Raw genomic sequence first — 20,615 nt, forward strand, 5'->3', positions numbered from 1 at the left:
TGTAAACCTGAGGAGCCTAAATAGGTAATGATAAACGATTATCCAACACATATACCTATATCTCTATCTAAAATTAACCTGACATCACGGGGACTATAGCTTTCTTTTTTTTTATTCACGATTTCGAAGTGTAATTTCGAAGTTAATTCCGACACAAAAATTCAATGGGTGCTCAGTACTCATTAAATACCTCCAATTGGTGCTTGAACTCCGTAGCATCCATGTAGTCGGCGCCTATGAGTTTAACAATTTTATTTAAATTTCATACATCATTATTCCATCAACAACGCTATATTAAGGTGTCTTTTCTCTGTGAAGAATCCAGAAGGGATAGTATACTTTTAAGGATGACTTTCTTTAGAACGATTTAATCAAAAATGACTCAAGCGATTCTGTTCATACTTCACAAATAAATATTTTTTTCATAGCAAAATGGTATAGCTCATTTTCCCTGAAAATATTCAAAACGGGTAGTTTACTCTCAGGGGTGAGAATATTTCAGACAATTTCCTCACAAAAAAAAAAAAAAAAAAAAAAAAAAAATCAGGTGATTTTGTTCATATTTCATAAATAAACTTTTAATTACTAACCTGACAATATGGCATAAGTAATTAATTCTGAAAAATCCAGAAGGGGTGTGTTTCCTGTGTAATTTTATCAAATGCTACTAAAGCAATTTTGATCATATTTCATAAATAAATATTCCATTAGTAACCTGACAATATGGTATAACTGATTTATACTGAAAAAATACACAGGAGATCGTTTACTATTGAAGGCGAGATTTTTACGGGCCATTAAAAAAAAAGCGATTTTGTGCATATATAAAAAAAAATCATTACTAACCTGACAACACGGTATAAATAATTTATTCAAAAAAAAAAAAAAAAAAAAAAAAAATACGCAAGGGATAGTTTAAACGTACGGTCATTTTTTCCTGTCAATTTTCTCAAAAACAACACAGCTGATTTTGTTGAAATTTGATGAGTAAATATTTCGTTAATAACCTGACGATATAGGATATCTCATTTGTCATGAAAGATCAACGGGACTACTTTATTCTTGGGGTTTAGTTTTAGAACAACTTTTTCCAAGAAGACTCAGGTGATTTTTCTTTTCATATTTCATTAATAATCTATCATTAATAAACATACATTTGTGATGTTAACATTATGTGAACTTAAAACCCCTCAGACGAAAAGCCGGGAGTCTCGCTCTGTATCATCGTTCGCAAAAGTTGCACACAGCAACACAACACAAAACATGCGAAAAACAATCTTATCTGCTACGTATACCGGTTATTGCAAACTAAATCGCAAATTTTGCTCTGCTTTGACGAAAACCGTTACCGAATGAGGTCCCAGGTTTTACGATTTCTGCCTTTCTTGAAATTCTAGTTTAGGGGTAGCAACTTCAATTGTCAAGATTAACATCGAGAATAAAGATCACAACTCTAAATAATTTCCTTTCGTTTCCTTTAAATTCAAACTTATGCATGTCATTTTATAGAAGGAGTTACAAAAAAAAAAAAAAAAAAAAAAATACAAAGTTTACATGACAAGACCATAACAATTTTCAGTAGGTATTCGCTCGAACACTTTCTTTCTTTCTTTTTTCTTTTCTTTCCTTAGCCTACTGCTGAACAGGAGATTAATTTGAAGTATGCAGCAAGGGTTAACGAATTTAGTTTCAATGGAAATTTAAATAGAAGCACATGCACATAATTTCTACTACAACTTCCGATTTGAATAATAATTGAGAAAGTATCACGTCACACAAACCAAACTTCTTCACATGGTGTACACCTGACACTGGTACTACTTGTTTACTAACTAACCATACATCGATATGAAAACAGTTCCTTCTACTCAGAATTGAAAGGAAATAATTCCCGGACCGGCATACAGAACAGACGAAAAGAATTGGAATGCAGCAGGAATTCGGTTTCACATTTATTTATGTTGTAATACAGTCAAGCTCTTGTCTGCTTTTTATGTTTCACACCTATTGAAGGAACCAGATGAGGAATTTTTTTTTTAAACTTCAGAGGGCTTAAAGCGGAAGGCGGCAGTAAAGCGGGAAATAGCCTACACAGAGTGATGTGAGGGTAGTCAAGCCAAATAGGTGAATTACTCTGTTGTTTAGCAAGTCTTCGTTGTGCAAAGTAAGTTCGGAGTCTATGTGAAAACGAAGTTCAATTAATATGACCCGATTTGTGTCAATAAGAAGGACACGAGATGGCGCAGCAGTAATGAGTGGGAAGTGTCTATCCCAAACTCTGATTATATTAAGTCTGGTTGTACTTGTCTCGGATCAAAAACAGCGCGTTACAAGTGAAGATAACAAATGATAAATTCAAGATTTGAAAATTATTTTTACTTTGTGCGATACTTGAAAATTCTGCTACTATATTTAAATAAATATGAATTGATATTATTTCCACGCCTAAGATTTTAATTACCTCGAAAATGAATATAAAATGTTATTTTTTGATATAACATTAACTTTACCGACGGTGCATATGCTGGTGCTTAGCTTTCTTACTTCAAATCGAAAGGTCTGGATTTCGAATCCAGTAGCCAGTCATCGTGATATTTTCTCACGGTTTCTCCTTAGTTCCCCCAGGCAAATATTCGATCTGTATATTTAAATACAGACTCTGGCCTGCTTCTTTGTTGTCTGTTCGACTGTTTTTGGTTGTTGTTCCCAGTCAAGTAAGTTTCCGGTGGACAACATCGTGTCCGTGGGTTTTTTCTATGGTTACTTTCTTTTACTCTCACATTTTCATTCCATTAATTCTTCCAACATCATTTACTTGCCTTAATCATCCGTCTTCCTTAGCCTAAAGGGCATAATCATGGGACGTTAAACTGAAAGATTGCATTTCATTTTTAGATGGTTGTTGGTTTCAGTTTAAATTGGCATTTCAGGCTATATCTGGAAGGCTTCTGCTAAATAGTTAAAGAAACGATGTAGAATATTACAAAGATAATACTAAAAAAAATAGTATTTAAATAAAAACATATGAAGTAGTCCCAGACTGGTAGCATCAGCTCAAGATATCTCTTAAATTACATTTATTGCTAATGTTGAAAGAACGCACTTATGATATGCTATGATATACTAATGGGGATCTTCACCACTGTTTTGAGACAGCAAAACAGAACCGTGTATGTAAAACAGAAAAAACTGAAGTAACATTTAACATATATTTTGTCTCATTATGTATATTCTATGTATGTGTTCGTGTAGCAGATACCGTAAGACGGGGTTACTTTGCACAAGATTTAAGCAATATTAAAAAAATCGTATGTAACTTACAAACGTAATGATTTAGAACACTATTTTAAACATATAATAGCTAGATATATAAGAAAACGTCTGTGCAAGTTCATTGGTAAACATTCAGTATGACCATAGTTATTAATAGGGCCCGGATAATTATGTACTAAAAACAATGAAAATATGTACATATATATGTACATAAAATCTCAATAATATGTAATAAAACCCTTCCAAAAGAGCAAAATATGTAAAATGAAAATACCAGCATTTTCTATTACGTTTTCTACATTTGATGTGGTAAATACAATATTTATTCAATTACAATGTTTACTACCTGTTACTTTTCCAGCATGATCTCCGCAACACTAAGAAACAGAATGAGTTTCAAATTTTCAGTCATAAAACTTATCTTGTTATCGCGTATAAAAGAGTTTCTATGCTCTAAATGGTCATTTCACTTCACACAAAGTCTTGCTGGATATTTATACTTTCAGAAATCACCCAAAGGTCGTTCAACTGTACATTACGGGAGAATTCTAGAACACTGGCCCGCTACCTGTACAACAGATAGTAACCTACCATAACATAGCCTAACCTCTCTAATCTCTAATTAATCTTAATTAACCTTATTTAGGAAGGAATTTTTACGAAAACTTTGTTTATGCCATTGTACATCTATTGAGCGTCCAGCATTATATATAGAACCTTCCCGTACATTACACACTCAAATCATTTTAGTAAAAAAATATCGTGAAGAACAAAACATTCTCAATTAATCTTTTCACTATTTCAACAGTCGATCTCCGTAACAGTAAGGAATGAAAATGTGTTTCAAATTTTCAAACACAAAACCTCTCCTGGTATCACGCAACAGAGCTTTCTATTGACTGAACGATCGTTCAACATTACACGAATTAATTGGTGCATACTTAAACTTGCACAAATCAGAAGGTGTGTGTTCAATAGCCACGACATGGATTTAGCTTCACTTAACACTCCACTAATAGCATAAATTGTCTTATAGCCTGGATTTTTCTCCAAAACGAAAGCTATCTTCTTATTCAATGCATCCCCAACCGGTCCTTTCACACCTACCAGAGAAGCAACTGTTGAGCGAACAATTTCAAGATTGTCTGAAAGAGTAGATGATGATTTCTCCAAGGATTAAATAGTACTACTGAGACATGAAAAATTACTCTGAATGTAGGCAATATCATGCTTCAACTTTCCGTCATCAAACATTTGTTTCGCTATTTCTATGGAAGATGCATCTTCAGAATCAAAATGTAACACTTGTTTCACTGCATCAAAGTTCGTAACATAGTAACACACAGCATCAATCTAGCTCCCCCACCTTGTTAGTACCGGCTGAGGAGGAAGAGATAGTTCAGGGAACAGTTCTTTAAATTTCTCAACTCTACTGGGAGCCTTCAAAAATACCTTCTTTGTATATGAAATTAATGCATCCACTTGTGAAAATCTAGAACGAACAAATTTTGCAACACGATGAAATGCGTTGGCAAGACAAGTTAGATGTAACAGCTTCGGATACAATACTTGCAAAGCTTCTGCAGCTTTGCACATGTACGGTGCTGCATCAGTCACTAGAAGGAAGACATTGTTATGCTTGATACCATCAGGCTGCAAAAGTCCCATAGTATCATTAAAGAGTTTTGCAATGGCTTGATGGTTGCATCGCGGCAACAAATCACTAGTTAACAGGATAGGCTAGCTGACTTCATTATCTTTCAACAAACCTATTACAACATTACCAACATGTCGCCCCTCTACATCAGTTGTTTCGTCAATTGACACCAAAATAGGACCATCATCGCTTTCCCCACGAATCGAGTTCATTGTTTCCACATATAAATCAGGCACGTAATGTTTTCTGATTGTAGATTCATCTGGAACTGTTTCGTGTGTGTATTGTTGCAGAAATTCACGAAGTAATGTATTGTTTAGTTTCCAAATAGGGGTATCAGCACATTCCTTAGCACAGCACATATCACTTGGAAACTGAGACTTCCGTGGCCCTGGACTACTTTGAGCTTGAGATTAAGTTACTAGCAACTGCTTTTGTGGTTTAGGTTTTGAAGCTCGGGTCTGATGGCGTGATGTGGATATGTGTTACACAACTTGGGAATGTTGAGCGCATGAGATACCCTTCTCACAAACCTGGCAATAAAGCACTTTTCCAGCTGTGGAAAAATGCTCAAACTCTTCCGTGAAATGCTTAAGTCTTATTGACAACGAGGTTTTGTCCTTTGGCATCTTGGAAACAGGATTTGCTGACAGCACAAGAGATTAAATATTCGATAAAATAGCTCACACTTTCCCTGCGGCATGCGTTGTGGCGGCAGGCGCTTCACTTTTGTAAATCAAGAGTCCAGCCTTACCAATTGCGTGAATGCAAACTTTCCCATCTGATTTAATATTTTTCGCCGAAGGAAAATATTAGTGGGGCGAGTTTGCGACAAAAACACGATAGGCAATCAAAGCCGCGTCGCGATAGTAATTCGATTGAATTATTAATCTCACGTAAGGATGTGAGCGCTACTACCGCGACCGAGAGTGTACGATTGCTAATCAAATCAGGTTGTTTCCAACTCTCTCTACCAATCCGCCAAACTACGCTTCAATACTATTTTGAAAGGGTGAAACGCAGTGAAACAATAAATAAATAAGTAAATAAATAAAAATTAAAAATAAAGCAACCACTTTAAATTCAAAGAGAGGTGAGTGTTTTCTTCTTTTAAAAGTCTATTGTTGAACAGTTTTTGTACGAAAAAGCCCTATAAAACATGAAAATACCAAGAAACAGTAGCGTAGCCAGGATGTGTGTTTGGGGGGGGGGCAAGTGCTGTTATAGGTACATGTAGAAACATTACAAACAAAAAAGTATATAAACATAAAAATATATAAAAAATTACAAACATCAAAGTACCAATGTACATTGTCGGACCGCTTTGGGGGGGGCCCGGCCCCTCTGCCCCCCCTTCCCTACGCCACTGCCAAGAAATATGTAAAATTATGTGCTCATGAGTAAAATATGTAATTATATGTACATAAATGTAAGATATGTAAATATATGTACTTTCAAATGGGTGTTTTTAGGCACTATGGGTCACAAATAATATTATTACCCTGCTTTGGTATAAAAATATAACCCCTACAAAAATATGTAATTAAATAATTATCCGGGCCCTAGTTATTAAAGTGAGAACTTTGGTGCAAAGTAACCTCATAAGTAACAAAATAATAATAATAAATAAATAAAATAATAATAATAAGAAGAATGTTTAACATACGAAAATAATGTTTCTGTGCAATGTTTTCCCTTCAGTATTTATACATTTCACTTCCTACACAAAACTACATGCAGTCTACAAATATTGATATTACAATGAGGGTACCGGTAGACCTATCAGTACTTAGTTTGAATTATCGATAGTTGTGAAGAAAATTATGTATTTTCTGGTACCGACACAGGAACCACATTCTAATAGCATAGCATATGCCCCACTAAAATGCCAACTCAGAAAGAGATTTAAAAAAATAATCCCAGTGAACTGATTTGCCTTGGTTATTCCTTATATCAAAGAATATCATCCCAATCGTAATCAGTGGAAGATTGACGGGGTTTGGGACTTTCAGGCTGAAGACCACCCAAAGTGAATGATTTCTTTCCTTTTTTTAAATCTAATGTTTGTCATTCTTGTGCGTATAAGCTGCAAGTTCCCCAAAACTCTAGTGATTTCTAAAAAGAAGAAGAAGAAGAAGAAACTTTTGTGAGTGAAGCCTCTCTCAAACTACTTTTCTGGATCCGCCACTGTTCATAATTTATTTTCCAAGAAATTCATTCCGGCATCTACTTAAATAGGAAATTTACCTATATTTAGAATGCTGGAGGTTCCAGTAGTAATAATTTCCTTTCTAAACGGTATTTTGGACTGGTGCAAAGTAACCCTGAGTAGAGGATGAAACCGCCTTCTCCCAGTTTTAGATTTTTAAGACTTTAAAACGTTTCACATTTCAATTTCAACTATTGCCTCAAAGCTCCATTATACACAAAGTATTCTACGAAACTGACTTAACTTTCACGGAAATTCTTGTACGTGATATCTTTCCAATTTTGGCGGCCTTTCCAGTAACTGTTTTCCATACCTCTACAACAACGTACCCTCACGGTAATTAGAACTGATGTTAACCGCCAATAATATGGCAAAAATACAGTTAGATGTTCTATCTTACGGTGGCAGTTGAACAGGGACGGCGCCAGGAACGCTTGATGGGGTGGGCGGAAAGAGGCGGACCTAGTTGCTGGGTGGGCGGACAACGAAAATGAGAACTGGGCAATGTAGACATTTTTTGACAATAATTAAATTTCAATTTTTATACTCTTTAGTTAGCTAAGGCTCAGACCGAAATAGGGGAGAAACAAGGATGTGGAACATCTGTGTTGGCCTTATAGAAGGTGCCATTCCAGCATTCACCTGGTAAGACTGAAGAAATGCAGGACTTAGGATGGGCTGCGGGAGTTCGTGACAATATGCTCGACCTACCGAATTCCGCGTGGCACACACACTACCTCTACTTTCAGCTTTTTAAATAATAATAACGGTGTGTTCTGTGTAGTCGAAGAAGTTCAAGACTGCTTTAACTCCTCTCCCTCCAAGAATGCACATGAATGCATAGAAATAAAAGAAGGTTCAAACAACGCAGACTAACAGATAATACTCTACTTTTCGTTAATAACATAAAATACACAATAAGTAGGTAAAGTAAAATAAGGATAAAAGAGGCTGCTGCAAACATTTTTTATCTTTGAAGTATTTATTACAAGAAAGCAAGAGGCAAAAAATATAAATGAGTAACTTCAGAAGCAATGCTGTCGTCTTCGCTCTCTCCAACATCTAGTTCATTTTCACTTTCCTCGAAATCGAACACTTCAAATTGCGAATCCTGGTTGTCACATGTATTTGTATTTTTTGTCTTTTTCCCCATTGAAGAAGAAGGATTATCACTAACATCAACGGATTGAAAATCGCGCTTCTTTGAACACGAGAAAGACACCGAGCCTGAGAAGAAATCGCTAAATTTTTTCGACATATTAGCTGAACAAGCACCGACCGCCAAGACTTCTGAACGCAACAGAGATCAACTCAACAATGCTATAATAAGGGTTTTTACAAATCTGTTTAATGCCACACGGGTAAGACATGTGGTACATTGCTGTAAACAATTGCAAGTTGGAGCCCTCTTATAAGAAGCTATCGCGCCAACACAAAGCAAGGGCGCCGATTTCTCTGTAAATTTGGGGGGGGGGCATTCAGATGCAGAAGGCATGCATGAGGATTTTAAGACAAATTGAATTCAAATTATGCCAAATATTGTATATTCATAAATAAAATGCGGGGGCGCACATGGGCTTTGGGGGAGCCCGGGTCCCCTTGGGCCCCCAGGATCGGCGCCCTTGACACAAAGCACTACTGTCCTCCCTCTCTTTCTCAAAATGAGACAATAGATAATACTGGCCAGCTCTGTCCATTATTTAGTTGGCTTTTTAGAAAGCACTGTTTTTTTTCAGTGCAGCACATACAAACACTGGCGTTTCAATAGCACGATTGTGCGTGTGTGTTAAACTTCAATTCATTAATCACGACTTTTGGCATCCATTATATTACTACAAGTATCTGTCTTAAAATCATTGTCCATTGCAGAGTTAAACAGAGTCATAGAACCTATTACATTACAATCGAAAGTAATACCTATTGCTTGTGAAGTACAGGATGTCACCTTCAGTGCCGGATTTGCGTATAAGCTAAACAAGCTATAGCTCTATTGGGGGCCCCAAAAATTTTAAAGAAAAAGTGGCTGTAATGTCATTTCCAAATAATAAGAAAAAGCAAATAAGATAAAACGCACATACAACAACGGTGTTCTGTACTCTTATGTATTAAGCTCTCATGAAGCAAGTAATAGGGCCCTGTTTTCCAACGCGCCTGCAATGGGATTTCTGTTGCCCAGTCCCGCTTATAATGGAACCCTCGTTTCCCAGCTCCGCTTGTAATGGGGACTTTGTTTCAGAGCCCCATTTGTAATCGGGACCCTGTTTTCCAGCCATTACACTTAGCTACTTTAATAAGACTTCACAGCATAAGTGATACAGTATCTTGTATGCGGATAGAACTCTAGTGCTACCCTTTCTTGTACTATTTGGAATTCGACAAGAAATTGAGTCTGGTAACAGTGGATGCTTAAGAAGAAGGCATGATACGACAAGCTCGCAAAATAATAGTAAAATATAAAGGAATTACAGCCCTAAGCGGCAATAATCTTTACATCGCGAAATTATAGCTATTTTATTTCGCTGTACGTAAGTATGAAAAGTAGTTTGCAGAAGTATTTTCATAACTTTCAGAACTTGGCACTGATTTTCATAGTGATCTATAGAGTTGAGTTGATTTTGAGTTTAACGTCCCTTTCAGCAGCGAGGCTACATGAGACGGGACCTACTGATTAACGTGGAATCCAAACCACATGAGCTCCCACCGGGAATCGAACCCGGGTCTCCCACGCCAAAGGTGCGTACGCTAACCGCTTAGCCACGGATGAGCTCATATAGTGATCTATAGAGTGCGATAATGGATCACTAAAGGCAGGGGCGAATCCAGGTGCGGAGAGGTCTACGATCCCAGTTTTTTGAGTGACAAAAATAATTGAAGCCATTACTTACATATTTTTGAAAGTTTAGAGTAAACTCACGATATATCTATCATAATCTGGGTTTTAGTTGCCCCTTCTCCAGTTTAAACCTTCTAAGTTCGCCTCTGGTTCCAGCGAATTTGTGTCGTATTACACCTTGTGTAATCTTCGAGGGTTGCATTCCATTTTGAGTTACTCCAGTAACCTGACCTGGAAAAAGCTCACACGATTAGTTGAGCTTCAGGCAGTAATTACCAACCCTGGATGATATTTAGACTGTATTTACTTACACGGATCCCTGGAAACGTTTCAAACTTTACCAAACTGAATAGAAACAACTTGAAATGAGAAATGATGCGGTCTCCACATATTGTAGAAGCATGGCGTGGAGCGTGCATCATAGTTGGTGCAAAAAGATCGGCAAGGGACTTTATTGGTACCAAATTAAACTACCGCTAATTTTACAAATTTTACAGTTTTTCTGTAATGTATTCAAAACAGTAAGTTAAGTTAACGAAATATACACGAAAACGTATTTACTTAATAGATATGTATTAGGTCCATAAATTACCATATAACATATATTCAAACAGAAAAGTCGAAATTTTGTCGCTGAAAAAGAATGCTAGAAATAAATTGGCCCCATTATCTTCAATAGCTTAGGGTCCCATCAAACCGAAATCCGGCACTGGTCACCTTTATTCTTCTTCTTCTGTTGCAGGGGTGTCATTTCAGACTTCGCTTGAGGGGGCAAGAACACCAACAAGATAAGACTTTCACAGTTTGCACTAGTATATTAGTAGACAATCGATAAAGTATATGTATTCCTCAAAATCTTGCGGGGGGCAATTGCCCCCTCCTGTCCCCCTTTAATGACACCCCTGTTCTGTTGGGGTGGGCGGATGGGTGGGCGGTTGCCCACCCCCGCCCACCCTTAGCGCCGTCCCTGCAGTTGAAACTTCCTCTTTACTGTTCATGGTTTTGCCGATGGAGGAATGTGAAACTCTTTTCATATTTTGTTCAAAGTAACCCTTGATGTGCAAAGTAGCCCCGTTTTACGGTACATGTTATTTTAAGGTAGAGGGTGTTTCAAAACAACACCGACAATGTCTGGGAGGTGATTCCTGACACCAAGATATGAAAAAAAGTATAGAGCAATCTGGGCGCACAAATGCTTGCTTTCGGAGTTATAGGCTGCCGAAAACATGCAAAAAATTAATTTTAAAGGTCCATAGCTCCAAAACTATGGGACCTACCATAGTCGGGTCAAGACTTCACACAGGAACTAGTATGTGCCCTATGCAAAAATACATATTTCAGAATCATAAGGTACTGACGCAACAATTTTTATAGAGGGAGTTTGGCTATGATCATTTAATTTGAAGTCTCACCAGTTGCCTCTATAAAAATTGTTGCGGAAGTACCGCAAGATTCTGAAACTTGGGTATTTGGATAGGACACATACTAGTTCCTAAGTGAAGTATTGGCCCGACTACGGTAGATCCCATAATATTAGAGCTATGGACCTTTGAAGTTCATTTTTTCATGTTTTCGGCAACCTATTGCTCCGGAAGTAAGCATTTGTGCACCCAGGTTGGTCTATACTTTTTGTCTTATCTTGATGCCAGGAATCACCTCCCAAACCTTGCCGGTGTTTTTTTGAAACGCCATGTATATGTCATTTTCTATGGTAAAAGGGAAAAAGGTTAACTGGTTTATACCTTGCGTAGTTGATGATGATGACCAAAATCAGGAAATGTACTACTCGATATAGGCCGTATATACGCTTAGTCTATTTGATTAATTTTATGAATATGTGTTCCTAAGTTTCGATGATTTTTGGTGATGATGTCTCTCTGCCTAAATTTAAGAGCCTACACCAGTGATTTGCTGACTACCAGTGACATTTCTTCCATTCGATTTTCGATTTCCCTTGACTGACTACACAGCAAAGGATGTGTTGAAATAATACAACATGACTACCACTTTAGCGTGTTACTTGTGTGTCAATTCAACGCCAAGCTTTTCTTTTCTTTTCTTTTTTTCTTTTTGAAAGGATAATAGGAAAATTGACTTTTATGTATGCAATATGTTTTTGGAAAATTATATACTTCTCTTGCCTCTCAGAGGGTTACGCCCTCTCTGCTGTGGCATGTGATTTTCTATACAAATGGAATTTTGAAAAGGAAGGGATGGGCTAAGTGAAGTTTTTTTTTATTAACATCGGTATTTGTGCATCAGTTTTGAAAAGGGGTATAGCTTCTTTTTTTAACATTTTATTTTCCTTTATATCTTTATGATAAGGTACACAAAAGAAGTTAGTAAAATGAAAATACCACATATGTATATACAACGATGGATAAATAAAATAAATAAGGCAAGAAAATTATAAATACAGGTTATCATGTAAATGGCGAAATATAATTGAGGAGAAAATAGGTGCAAATGTGCAAGAATACACACACACACACATACACACACATATATATATATATAATGTGAGATAGTGCTTGAATGAAAATGTACGATAATGAAAATGAAAGATGAGATGAAGTACCGTCACATCACAAACATATAGAAATTAGTCAAACAGATGCAGGTTAAATCTTCTGTCCCGGGCGACTCGGGACTAATGATCACAAAGGAAGCCCTAGTTAGTTGTGAGGATCTCTGTGCTAAAATGGAAAAACATGAGGAATATGAGCATGAATGATATAAATGGCAAAGATGTCGCGTTCTGCTACTGTGAGGTTTGCATGGTGGACATATAAGGAAATGAGTATATTCAATGGGGTATGCTTGTAACGATATGCGGCATCAGTTCGTAGAATATCCAAGAATAGTGGATGGCCCGTTTCAATGCGAGAAGTAATGTACCGATTACGAAGTTGTGCAATATGGTCTGTGATCTTCGGAAAGTCGATATATTCATACGTGAGCCACGTAGGATACGGAAGTTTAGTTCGATGAGCTAGCCGAATAGCATGACGCTCCAATATGCAAAGTCTTTCGTAGAAGGAAGTAGAAGCATTGCAACAGGCCATATGTAAACGCCTAGCACATCACCTTCAGAGCATATCAGAACACCTCCTTACTGGCTGTGAGTGTTTGCATTTTTTTATTGTTTGGTATGAGCAAAGCTTTGCGAAATATATTTCGCATTTACTGCAAGTAACTAACAACACGTGGACAGAAGATGGTAGAACTGTTGCCTATGTAACTGTTGTCAGACCATTCACAGGTTTACAACAATATTATTGCGACGGATTACAGAAAACATAGAAAATTATTCGTTACTTGGCGTAAGTGCCAAATATATTTCGCAAAGCTTTGCTCATATTAAACGATTAAGGAATATAGAACAGAATAGATTACCGCCTTCTGTTCGTAATGGTCAGTTAGGAATTCTCTTGCTCTATGAGATTGTATACACTCTTGATTTTGACATCTTGAAATAAGCAGAACCAGTCTTGCCTGCCTTTTAACACAAAGCGAGGAAACAAAAAATCATTCTGAGCGGAAGGTGCGGAAAGAGGAGGAATTCGAACTTTCGTTGTTACGCGTAAAGGTAATTGGCAGTTGATTTCTATTCTTTTCGGCATTTGTAACAGCCTTTGTTGATCATTTTTTCGCTAGCACAAAATATATTAAGAATTTTTCTTTATTGTACACATACACAAGGTTCTGGAATAAAAAGCATTGAGCATTATGCTTTATGCTTTATTTCTGTAAATTATGCTTTATTATAATTATAAGATTAGCAAATTTGGATATGTAAAGTGGCCAAAATCACAGATATGGTACCAACCGTAGGTAGGGATGTGCACGAGACAAGATTTGTGTCTGTCTCGTCTCGAAAATGTGCTGTAAAAGTGATGTCTCGACTCAAAAAATGTATATTTCTCTATTGGAAAAGCCGTGTCTCGACTCGAATTTTCTCAGGAAAATCCTGTCTCGACTCGTCTCGTGCGCATCCCTAATCATAAGTGAAAAAATCCATTATGCTTTTACTGCTTTTTATGCTTTATGGTTGCCCTATTAATCATACTTGTATTGTCATCTCTCTAATGTCGTAAGGAAAGACTTTGAGAGAATATGCTGACGTATCAGTTTTACCTTAATAAGTAGCTAGCCGGCCCGGCCCTAGGCAATTTTTCGCCTCGTGCAATTGCATCATTTGCCGCCCCTTTCTCCACAAAGAACGAGGGATGGGCACGAGCGAGTTCAAGCGAGTTTTCATTGAAACTAGGCTCGACTCGAAAAGACAACTTTGAGCTCGACTCGAGAACCCGCCTCGAAAAATTTCCTCCAACTCGACTCGGAACTCTACTCGAATTGACTCGAGTTTCGAGTCGAGTCGAGCCAAATGGACAGAAAAGCTGTGTGTAGTTTCAAGTACTTTCTTCAAGTATCCTACATACACAATATAATTATTATCAATGATACTTCCTAGTGCTACAACTTATTATTATTATTATTATTATTATTATTATTATTATTATTATTATTATTATTATTATTATTATTATTATTATTATTATTATTATTATTATTATTATTATTATTACTATTATTATTATTATTATAACACATCTTGTATAAACATGAAAGATAAGCGGTTTGTATCTGAATATTAAGAACTATACTGCTGATCTCATAGTTGTGAAGTCTAGGAGGCAAGGAGGACATCGTTTACGAGGTTCTGGGTTTGAGTTCCGAAGGAGTAAGTATCCGGGCTCGAACCAAATATTATTAAAAGTTAGAGGGCGCCGGCCAAACATGTTTAAACTGCTCGACCCGGGTTTAGGATTTTCAAGGACTCGTGCGGCTTTTCTCACAGCTCATTCACTATCGAGCCAAGCTAACAGCTCTCCCAACCGAACCGGCTCAAGCTGAAACGAACAGAGCTGATGGCTCACCCCAACCGAGCCGGCTCGAGCCGATGGCTCAGCTGACCCGAGTCGGTGCCTTATCTCAACCGAGCTGGTTCGAGCTGTTCGCTCAGTTGAACCGAGCTGAGGCGGTTACCTTCAGTACCTGGGATAGGCTTCCCCTTGGGCTCAAAACCTCGACCGTGCAGGTCTCAGCCTTGGTGGTAAGAACCACACTATGGTCTCTATACTTATATTGGTGCTCATTACATTTGAAGCTGTCTCGTTATAAAAATCCATTGTCGTCTTGTTAATCGAGATGAGACGAGATGCGAGCAGTGTCCCATCTCGTGAGCAACACTAAAAATATTCCACATTACTGCTTATATTTCTCATAGCTTTCGCTCTGCAGTCTAATCAGGAAATGATTTCAAAACGAGTTAAAAGAGCTAAACAAGCGTGCTATTTATCAAACTCGACTCGACTCGAAACTCTACCTCAAAACAGTGACTCGGCTCGGAGCTCGACTCGAGAAAATGACCTTTTACTCTACTCGAATTAGCTTGGAGTTTCGAGTCGAGTCGAGTTTTAGCTCAACTCGTGCCCATCCCTAGAAAGCTCAAATCTTAAAAGCCACGATTTTAAGCATGTTACCCAGTGGCGTATTTACGATTTTGTTTCGGGGGCCGGCTTTGCTAACTTTATTCCTGGAAATGGGAAAATTCTGCAAGATATTTCATTTACCTTAATAGAGTAGATACAATTTTGGGGGGCTTAAGCCCGGAAGCTCCCTTAAATACGCCACTGATGCTACCCCATCATGAAGAATGAAGAGGAGGAAAAGCACACTCGCACTCAGAAAGGCCTAAAACTACAAATATAATCTCATTGTGTCTGTTCTTTTCTTTAATTCTCTATTTTGTTAGTGAAAGATAAAGCAAACACACATACAGAAGAAAGATGGCGATCCTTTTTGTAAAATTCAATATCGAGTTTCAATCTCAATATATCGGTTTGCAATTCCAGTGCAACTAGATCTTTTATCTTTATTTCTTGATTTGCCTTCTATATCTGTTAAAAATAAAAAAAGAAGCTTGTTTCCACCTGCAATGATAAGTAACTTGTTTGTAACAAAGACAAGACTAGTTTTCATATCAAAACTGTGATAACTAACTAAATGGAACAGGTGTTCGCTACAGGGAGATATTGCAGCTAGGCCGTATTTTGTCATGTGTAATGTTTTTGAATTTTAGTAGTAGTTTTATTTTCTGTTTAGCTTAGCTAATTTACATGAAATGATTAACGTTATGTTTACTTAATAATAATAATGATCAATAAAATGTAGCTATTATGAAAAAATGTCGGTGTGCTCAAATATAAAAATCAGACCCTATCAGTTTGTAGCATATATGTCAAATAGGCTTATAGAATAGTGAAATTAGTAACAGACAGGCAGTACTGCGAAATTAGGCACACCTATTGCTAAATTGGGGTCAATTGTATTTTGTAGTTCGACAGAACATTACCTAACTTATAAACGCGGCAAGAAAGCAACATATGTATCCAGTGCGGTTAATATGTACTTCCAAAACAATCAAGTCTGCTGTTATTTGCCAATTAGGGTAACTGTCCCAATAATTGACAGTATAAGAACAGTGTTTGACAAATTGCAAGTTTCTTCACCCTTTAAATGAGCCTGGCTTACTGATCTCTCTTAGAGGTACGAAGGCATCCTTCCTTCATCTATATAGACCATCATAAAAATAATAGACTAATAATTATTATTTTTTACAATATGTATACGAAAAGTTGATCATTGTACCAGTAATTGACACCAAGATTTGTGAGATTCACCAGTAATTGACACCTTGTGACCCAGTAATTGACATCTCCTAATATCTTATTCTAATGAACCATATAATTTTCTACCAACTTATCAAGCTGATTTATAAGTTTCCACCTGGATAAGCATGTTTATTTCTTTCGCTAATATAACTATTATAGTACTATTTTGCACTGTCCATCGATTTTCTGTTTTCTTTGGAGAACTACTACTTAGAGGCAAATATTAACAGTGGTGTGGGATTAATAACACTGCAAAGGAAAAAAAGGTGGCAACATTTGCTTGTACCTAGTCCCGCAGTCTTGTTGCGTCGGAAAAAAGACGACAGTGTCAATTACTGGTACACTGTCAATTATTGGGACAGTTACCCTATATATTTGGTAATATATGTATATGCAAATATGACATTTATTGCGAAATTAGACATACTTGCCCTATACTATTGTTTATTCTTAGCTATTATTTTTCACTATTTGTTATAGATGTTTTTAATTCAGTCAGTTTTTGATATCTATTCTAGTTTTACAATCTGAAACGTAATTTACGACGATTCCCTGGATGTTATACTGTACATGTCACTTCCGTTACGTAACTGAGCCAAATTTTATCTTAATATGACGTCAGGTAATGAGTTAAATGAAGGTTGCAATATTTGAAGACACAGTTGAACCATTACAAGTTAACGGAAAGCATGTAAAAGCTACCATTAGAATGCTTGGTTCGATTTCCTGAAGCAGATGTGTTCAATCATTGAATGAGATTTCTTTTAATGCCGGGCGGATACCTGATAACGCTTTACAAGAAGTGTTTTTTTTTTTTTTTTTTTTTGATTTGGGGGAATTTCAACTTATAACAATGGTATTAATAAACTAAAACTCGCGTTATTAAGCATTGACCAGTCAGGAGGCGCACATTGAACTGGATGATGTGCGGTTAGCATATTGACTCCCAGAGCAATAATAATAATCATTCAGTAAGTATATGCAGAACATGTTCAAAAGTCTCTTTCATAATTGGAATTTCTTTTTTACTTTTTTATTTACTTATTTCCAAAATCATTTGGAAGAGAGAGATCGGAAAGAAAGGTTCGATTTAAATTGCGGAAGAAGAAATATTTTTGTCTAATTTTTGCTCAAATAATAAAGATTTCAAATCCTAGCCACGGTATTTCCTAGTTATGTTTTTCAATTAATATTAATTAATTGATTGTAAAATAGAAAACTTATAATACTTCTGAATCCACTATAATCATTTTAAGATCACCCAACAACAACACTATCAACAACTTAATTTTCTTAATATTAATAACAATAGAATTATCAACTTAGTAATTTTAAAATTAAGATGTTAAACTAAGAAGGTAATATTTGGTAACGTTAGAGTAGACATTTGCGGAAATGCTGCAATATTGCACTATATTTTTTTCCTGTCCTGGGCAAATTCAAGTTATCTCCAGGGCATAAATATGATACCCAATAATGGTTTGTTAACAAATTTAACATTCAAGTGTTAATGAACAATAAATTATGCATATACAACCAAAAATAGTAAGTGAATAACCTCAGCACTAGTCAAAAAACAAAACGACTTGGATTCTCTAAGTCGTGGGATTGTGACGTTAAATTATAGCAAGAGGACTCCGTATCAAACCTTAGATCCAACTTAAATATTAGAGTTAATAGTTACGAATACTATAATATGTCATCTGCTAGATTTAAATTATACAAATGTCTGTAAGTCTACATCATAAAAATAAAGTATGTACTTACTTCATATTTGTCAATGGCTAATCATGATACGGTACTTAAAACATATCTACAGCCACAAATAAACATAAATTACACACATTAAAATCATCCTCCAAAACACAATACTTTTCATTTCACCATAGACAAAATGTTCATAAATATTGGTGTAAAATTATCAATGTCTAGATTTGTAAAAAAAAAGTAAATAAATAAAAAGAAAAAGTAAAAATAGGAATGATAAAAAAAATGGATCAAAAGATTCCGATCTTAGCCAAGAATTGTAGGAATGATAAAAAATGCATCAAAAGATTGCGATATTGGCCAATAATTAGTTTTTTGGATTAGGAGTCACAAAATTTTTGAACGGTCCTTAAATCGAGTTTTTTTTTTTTTTTTTTTTTTTTTTTTTTTTTTTTTTACGGAATAAGCACATGATACTGAGTTAAGTGATAGTTTGGGTTTGACTACATTATATGTAGTTCAGCAGATATAAGGAGTACAAAAAAAGGAAAGAAAATGATTGAGATATATTGGATCTTGTGATTCATTTTTGGATCAGGGGCTACAAAATTTCTGAACGGCCCCTAAATCGAGTTTTCGTTTTTTTTCGGAATAACCGGATCATACTGATTTAAGTGGTTGTTTGGGTTTGACTACACTATATGTAGTTCTCTAGATATAAACCCTTCAAGAAAATTTTTGACTGAAATATGTTGGATCTTTTGATTAAAAAAAGTTGGTTACTGTTATAACTACAGTACCTCTCGCATCCATCTCCAAATCATGTCAGTCATAAATAACTCATGGCATAATCGCAATATATTGAGTCCTAATCAATACTTTGCCATGATTCATTAAAATTTAGTGAATACATTGACGCAATTGTTATTTATTAAACTTCGGAAGTTAAAGCAAACATCATATCTAAACTTCTGGAGCTATGTAATCAAATAAGTATTAACAACAAAGTAACTATCTGCGGCATTTCTTTCTCATGTAACTTCTCTAAAATAAAGACAACTAAATAAACACTAGTCTTCAGTAAACTCAACATCAAATAGCGTCCTCAAAATACTTTGCTATGCTTATGTTCCTGTATTATGCACTTACTTAAATGGATATCATTTGTATTTTGGAATTTTGAAAATAAATTTATTTTAAAATTTAAACCTTCTTAGTTTACAGGAAAGAAAAACGTTTGTTGATATGTTTAAGTTTCAAAATTTGACAAGTTTCCAAACTAAAAGTTTGAAATATTTAATGAAAGTAATTAGAAAAGATGACAATAAGAAAATCACATGTTACCTTGGCTGCCCTGAGGAATGCTGAAGAAGATAAATGCGAGCAGCGGAGCCCACATACTGAAGTCGCGTCGCGCACTCCACTAATTTCTTCTCCGTCTCTCAGGATCTGTATGTCTCGTAGCCCTGCCTCCCACGTCGCCCCGCTGCCTCAACTCAGTAAATATTTACTTCCTCTCATATCAGAACAGCTACACAGTTGACGCCTTCTGCCTCATATTATTTTCCTGATTTTTATTGCTATTACCATTCCATTTAAGGGTAGCTTTCCAGCCATGCGTTTGTTCGTCTTCTGTGGATTTATATCGGTATCAGTGCAAAGGTCTCAAATAACACTTATTTCTTCATTTATTTGTAAAGTAATTGTATGTCTCCTTCTGTCGTCTCCGATTCGGTTAATTAAGAGTATCCACAGGGGTTGATCATTGATTAATTCAGGGAGGGACCTGGGAGAAATTCTCCCGAGGCATATCTCCGGTTGTGCTCAACATGGGCTACCAGATTGCTTAACCGTCAGTGTACTGTAAGTTCCCCAAGGGGAAAATTTTCTAAAATCAATATTGAGGTTAATGACGTAAAATGCGACAATGAAATTTTAGATAAGGAGGGGGCTTGTAAAGAATTGGTTGATACATTCAAGTAATTAGCAACTAAAATTTTGAATAAAGATATGCTGTTAATATAATAATAATAAATTTTAGTTGAGGCCATAATGGAAGTAGAGAAAATTCTCGTGATCAGAATCATGGTATCACTACATAAATAAATACTTCTTTTCAGGGAGATGAGGTAAATTTAACATTATGGAAAGCACACTGGTGTATGCAAGAGAGTTTCAGGGTTCAAACCCCTTCCCCTT

At 36.1% G+C, this 20,615-nt stretch overlaps 1 protein-coding gene across 4 annotated transcripts in view; it reads right to left on the reverse strand.

The window, feature by feature from the left end:
* The window catches only part of LOC145688004 (uncharacterized), a 132,607-nt gene extending 112,689 nt beyond the window's left edge, over window positions 1-19,918 (reverse strand). For all 4 annotated transcript variants that reach the window (XM_081761670.1, XM_081761669.1, XM_081761668.1 and 1 more), the window contains exon 1: window positions 19,761-19,918. In XM_081761670.1, coding sequence (XP_081617796.1) covers window positions 19,761-19,815 — 55 coding nt within the window. In that variant the 5' untranslated portion in view covers window positions 19,816-19,918. The remainder of the gene's footprint in view (window positions 1-19,760) is intronic.
* Between the last annotated feature and the right edge of the window lie 697 nt (window positions 19,919-20,615).

This window comes from Thermobia domestica, chromosome 6, assembly GCF_964235325.1.
Source record: "Thermobia domestica chromosome 6, izTheDome1.hap1.1, whole genome shotgun sequence".
NCBI lineage: Eukaryota > Metazoa > Arthropoda > Insecta > Zygentoma > Lepismatidae > Thermobia > Thermobia domestica.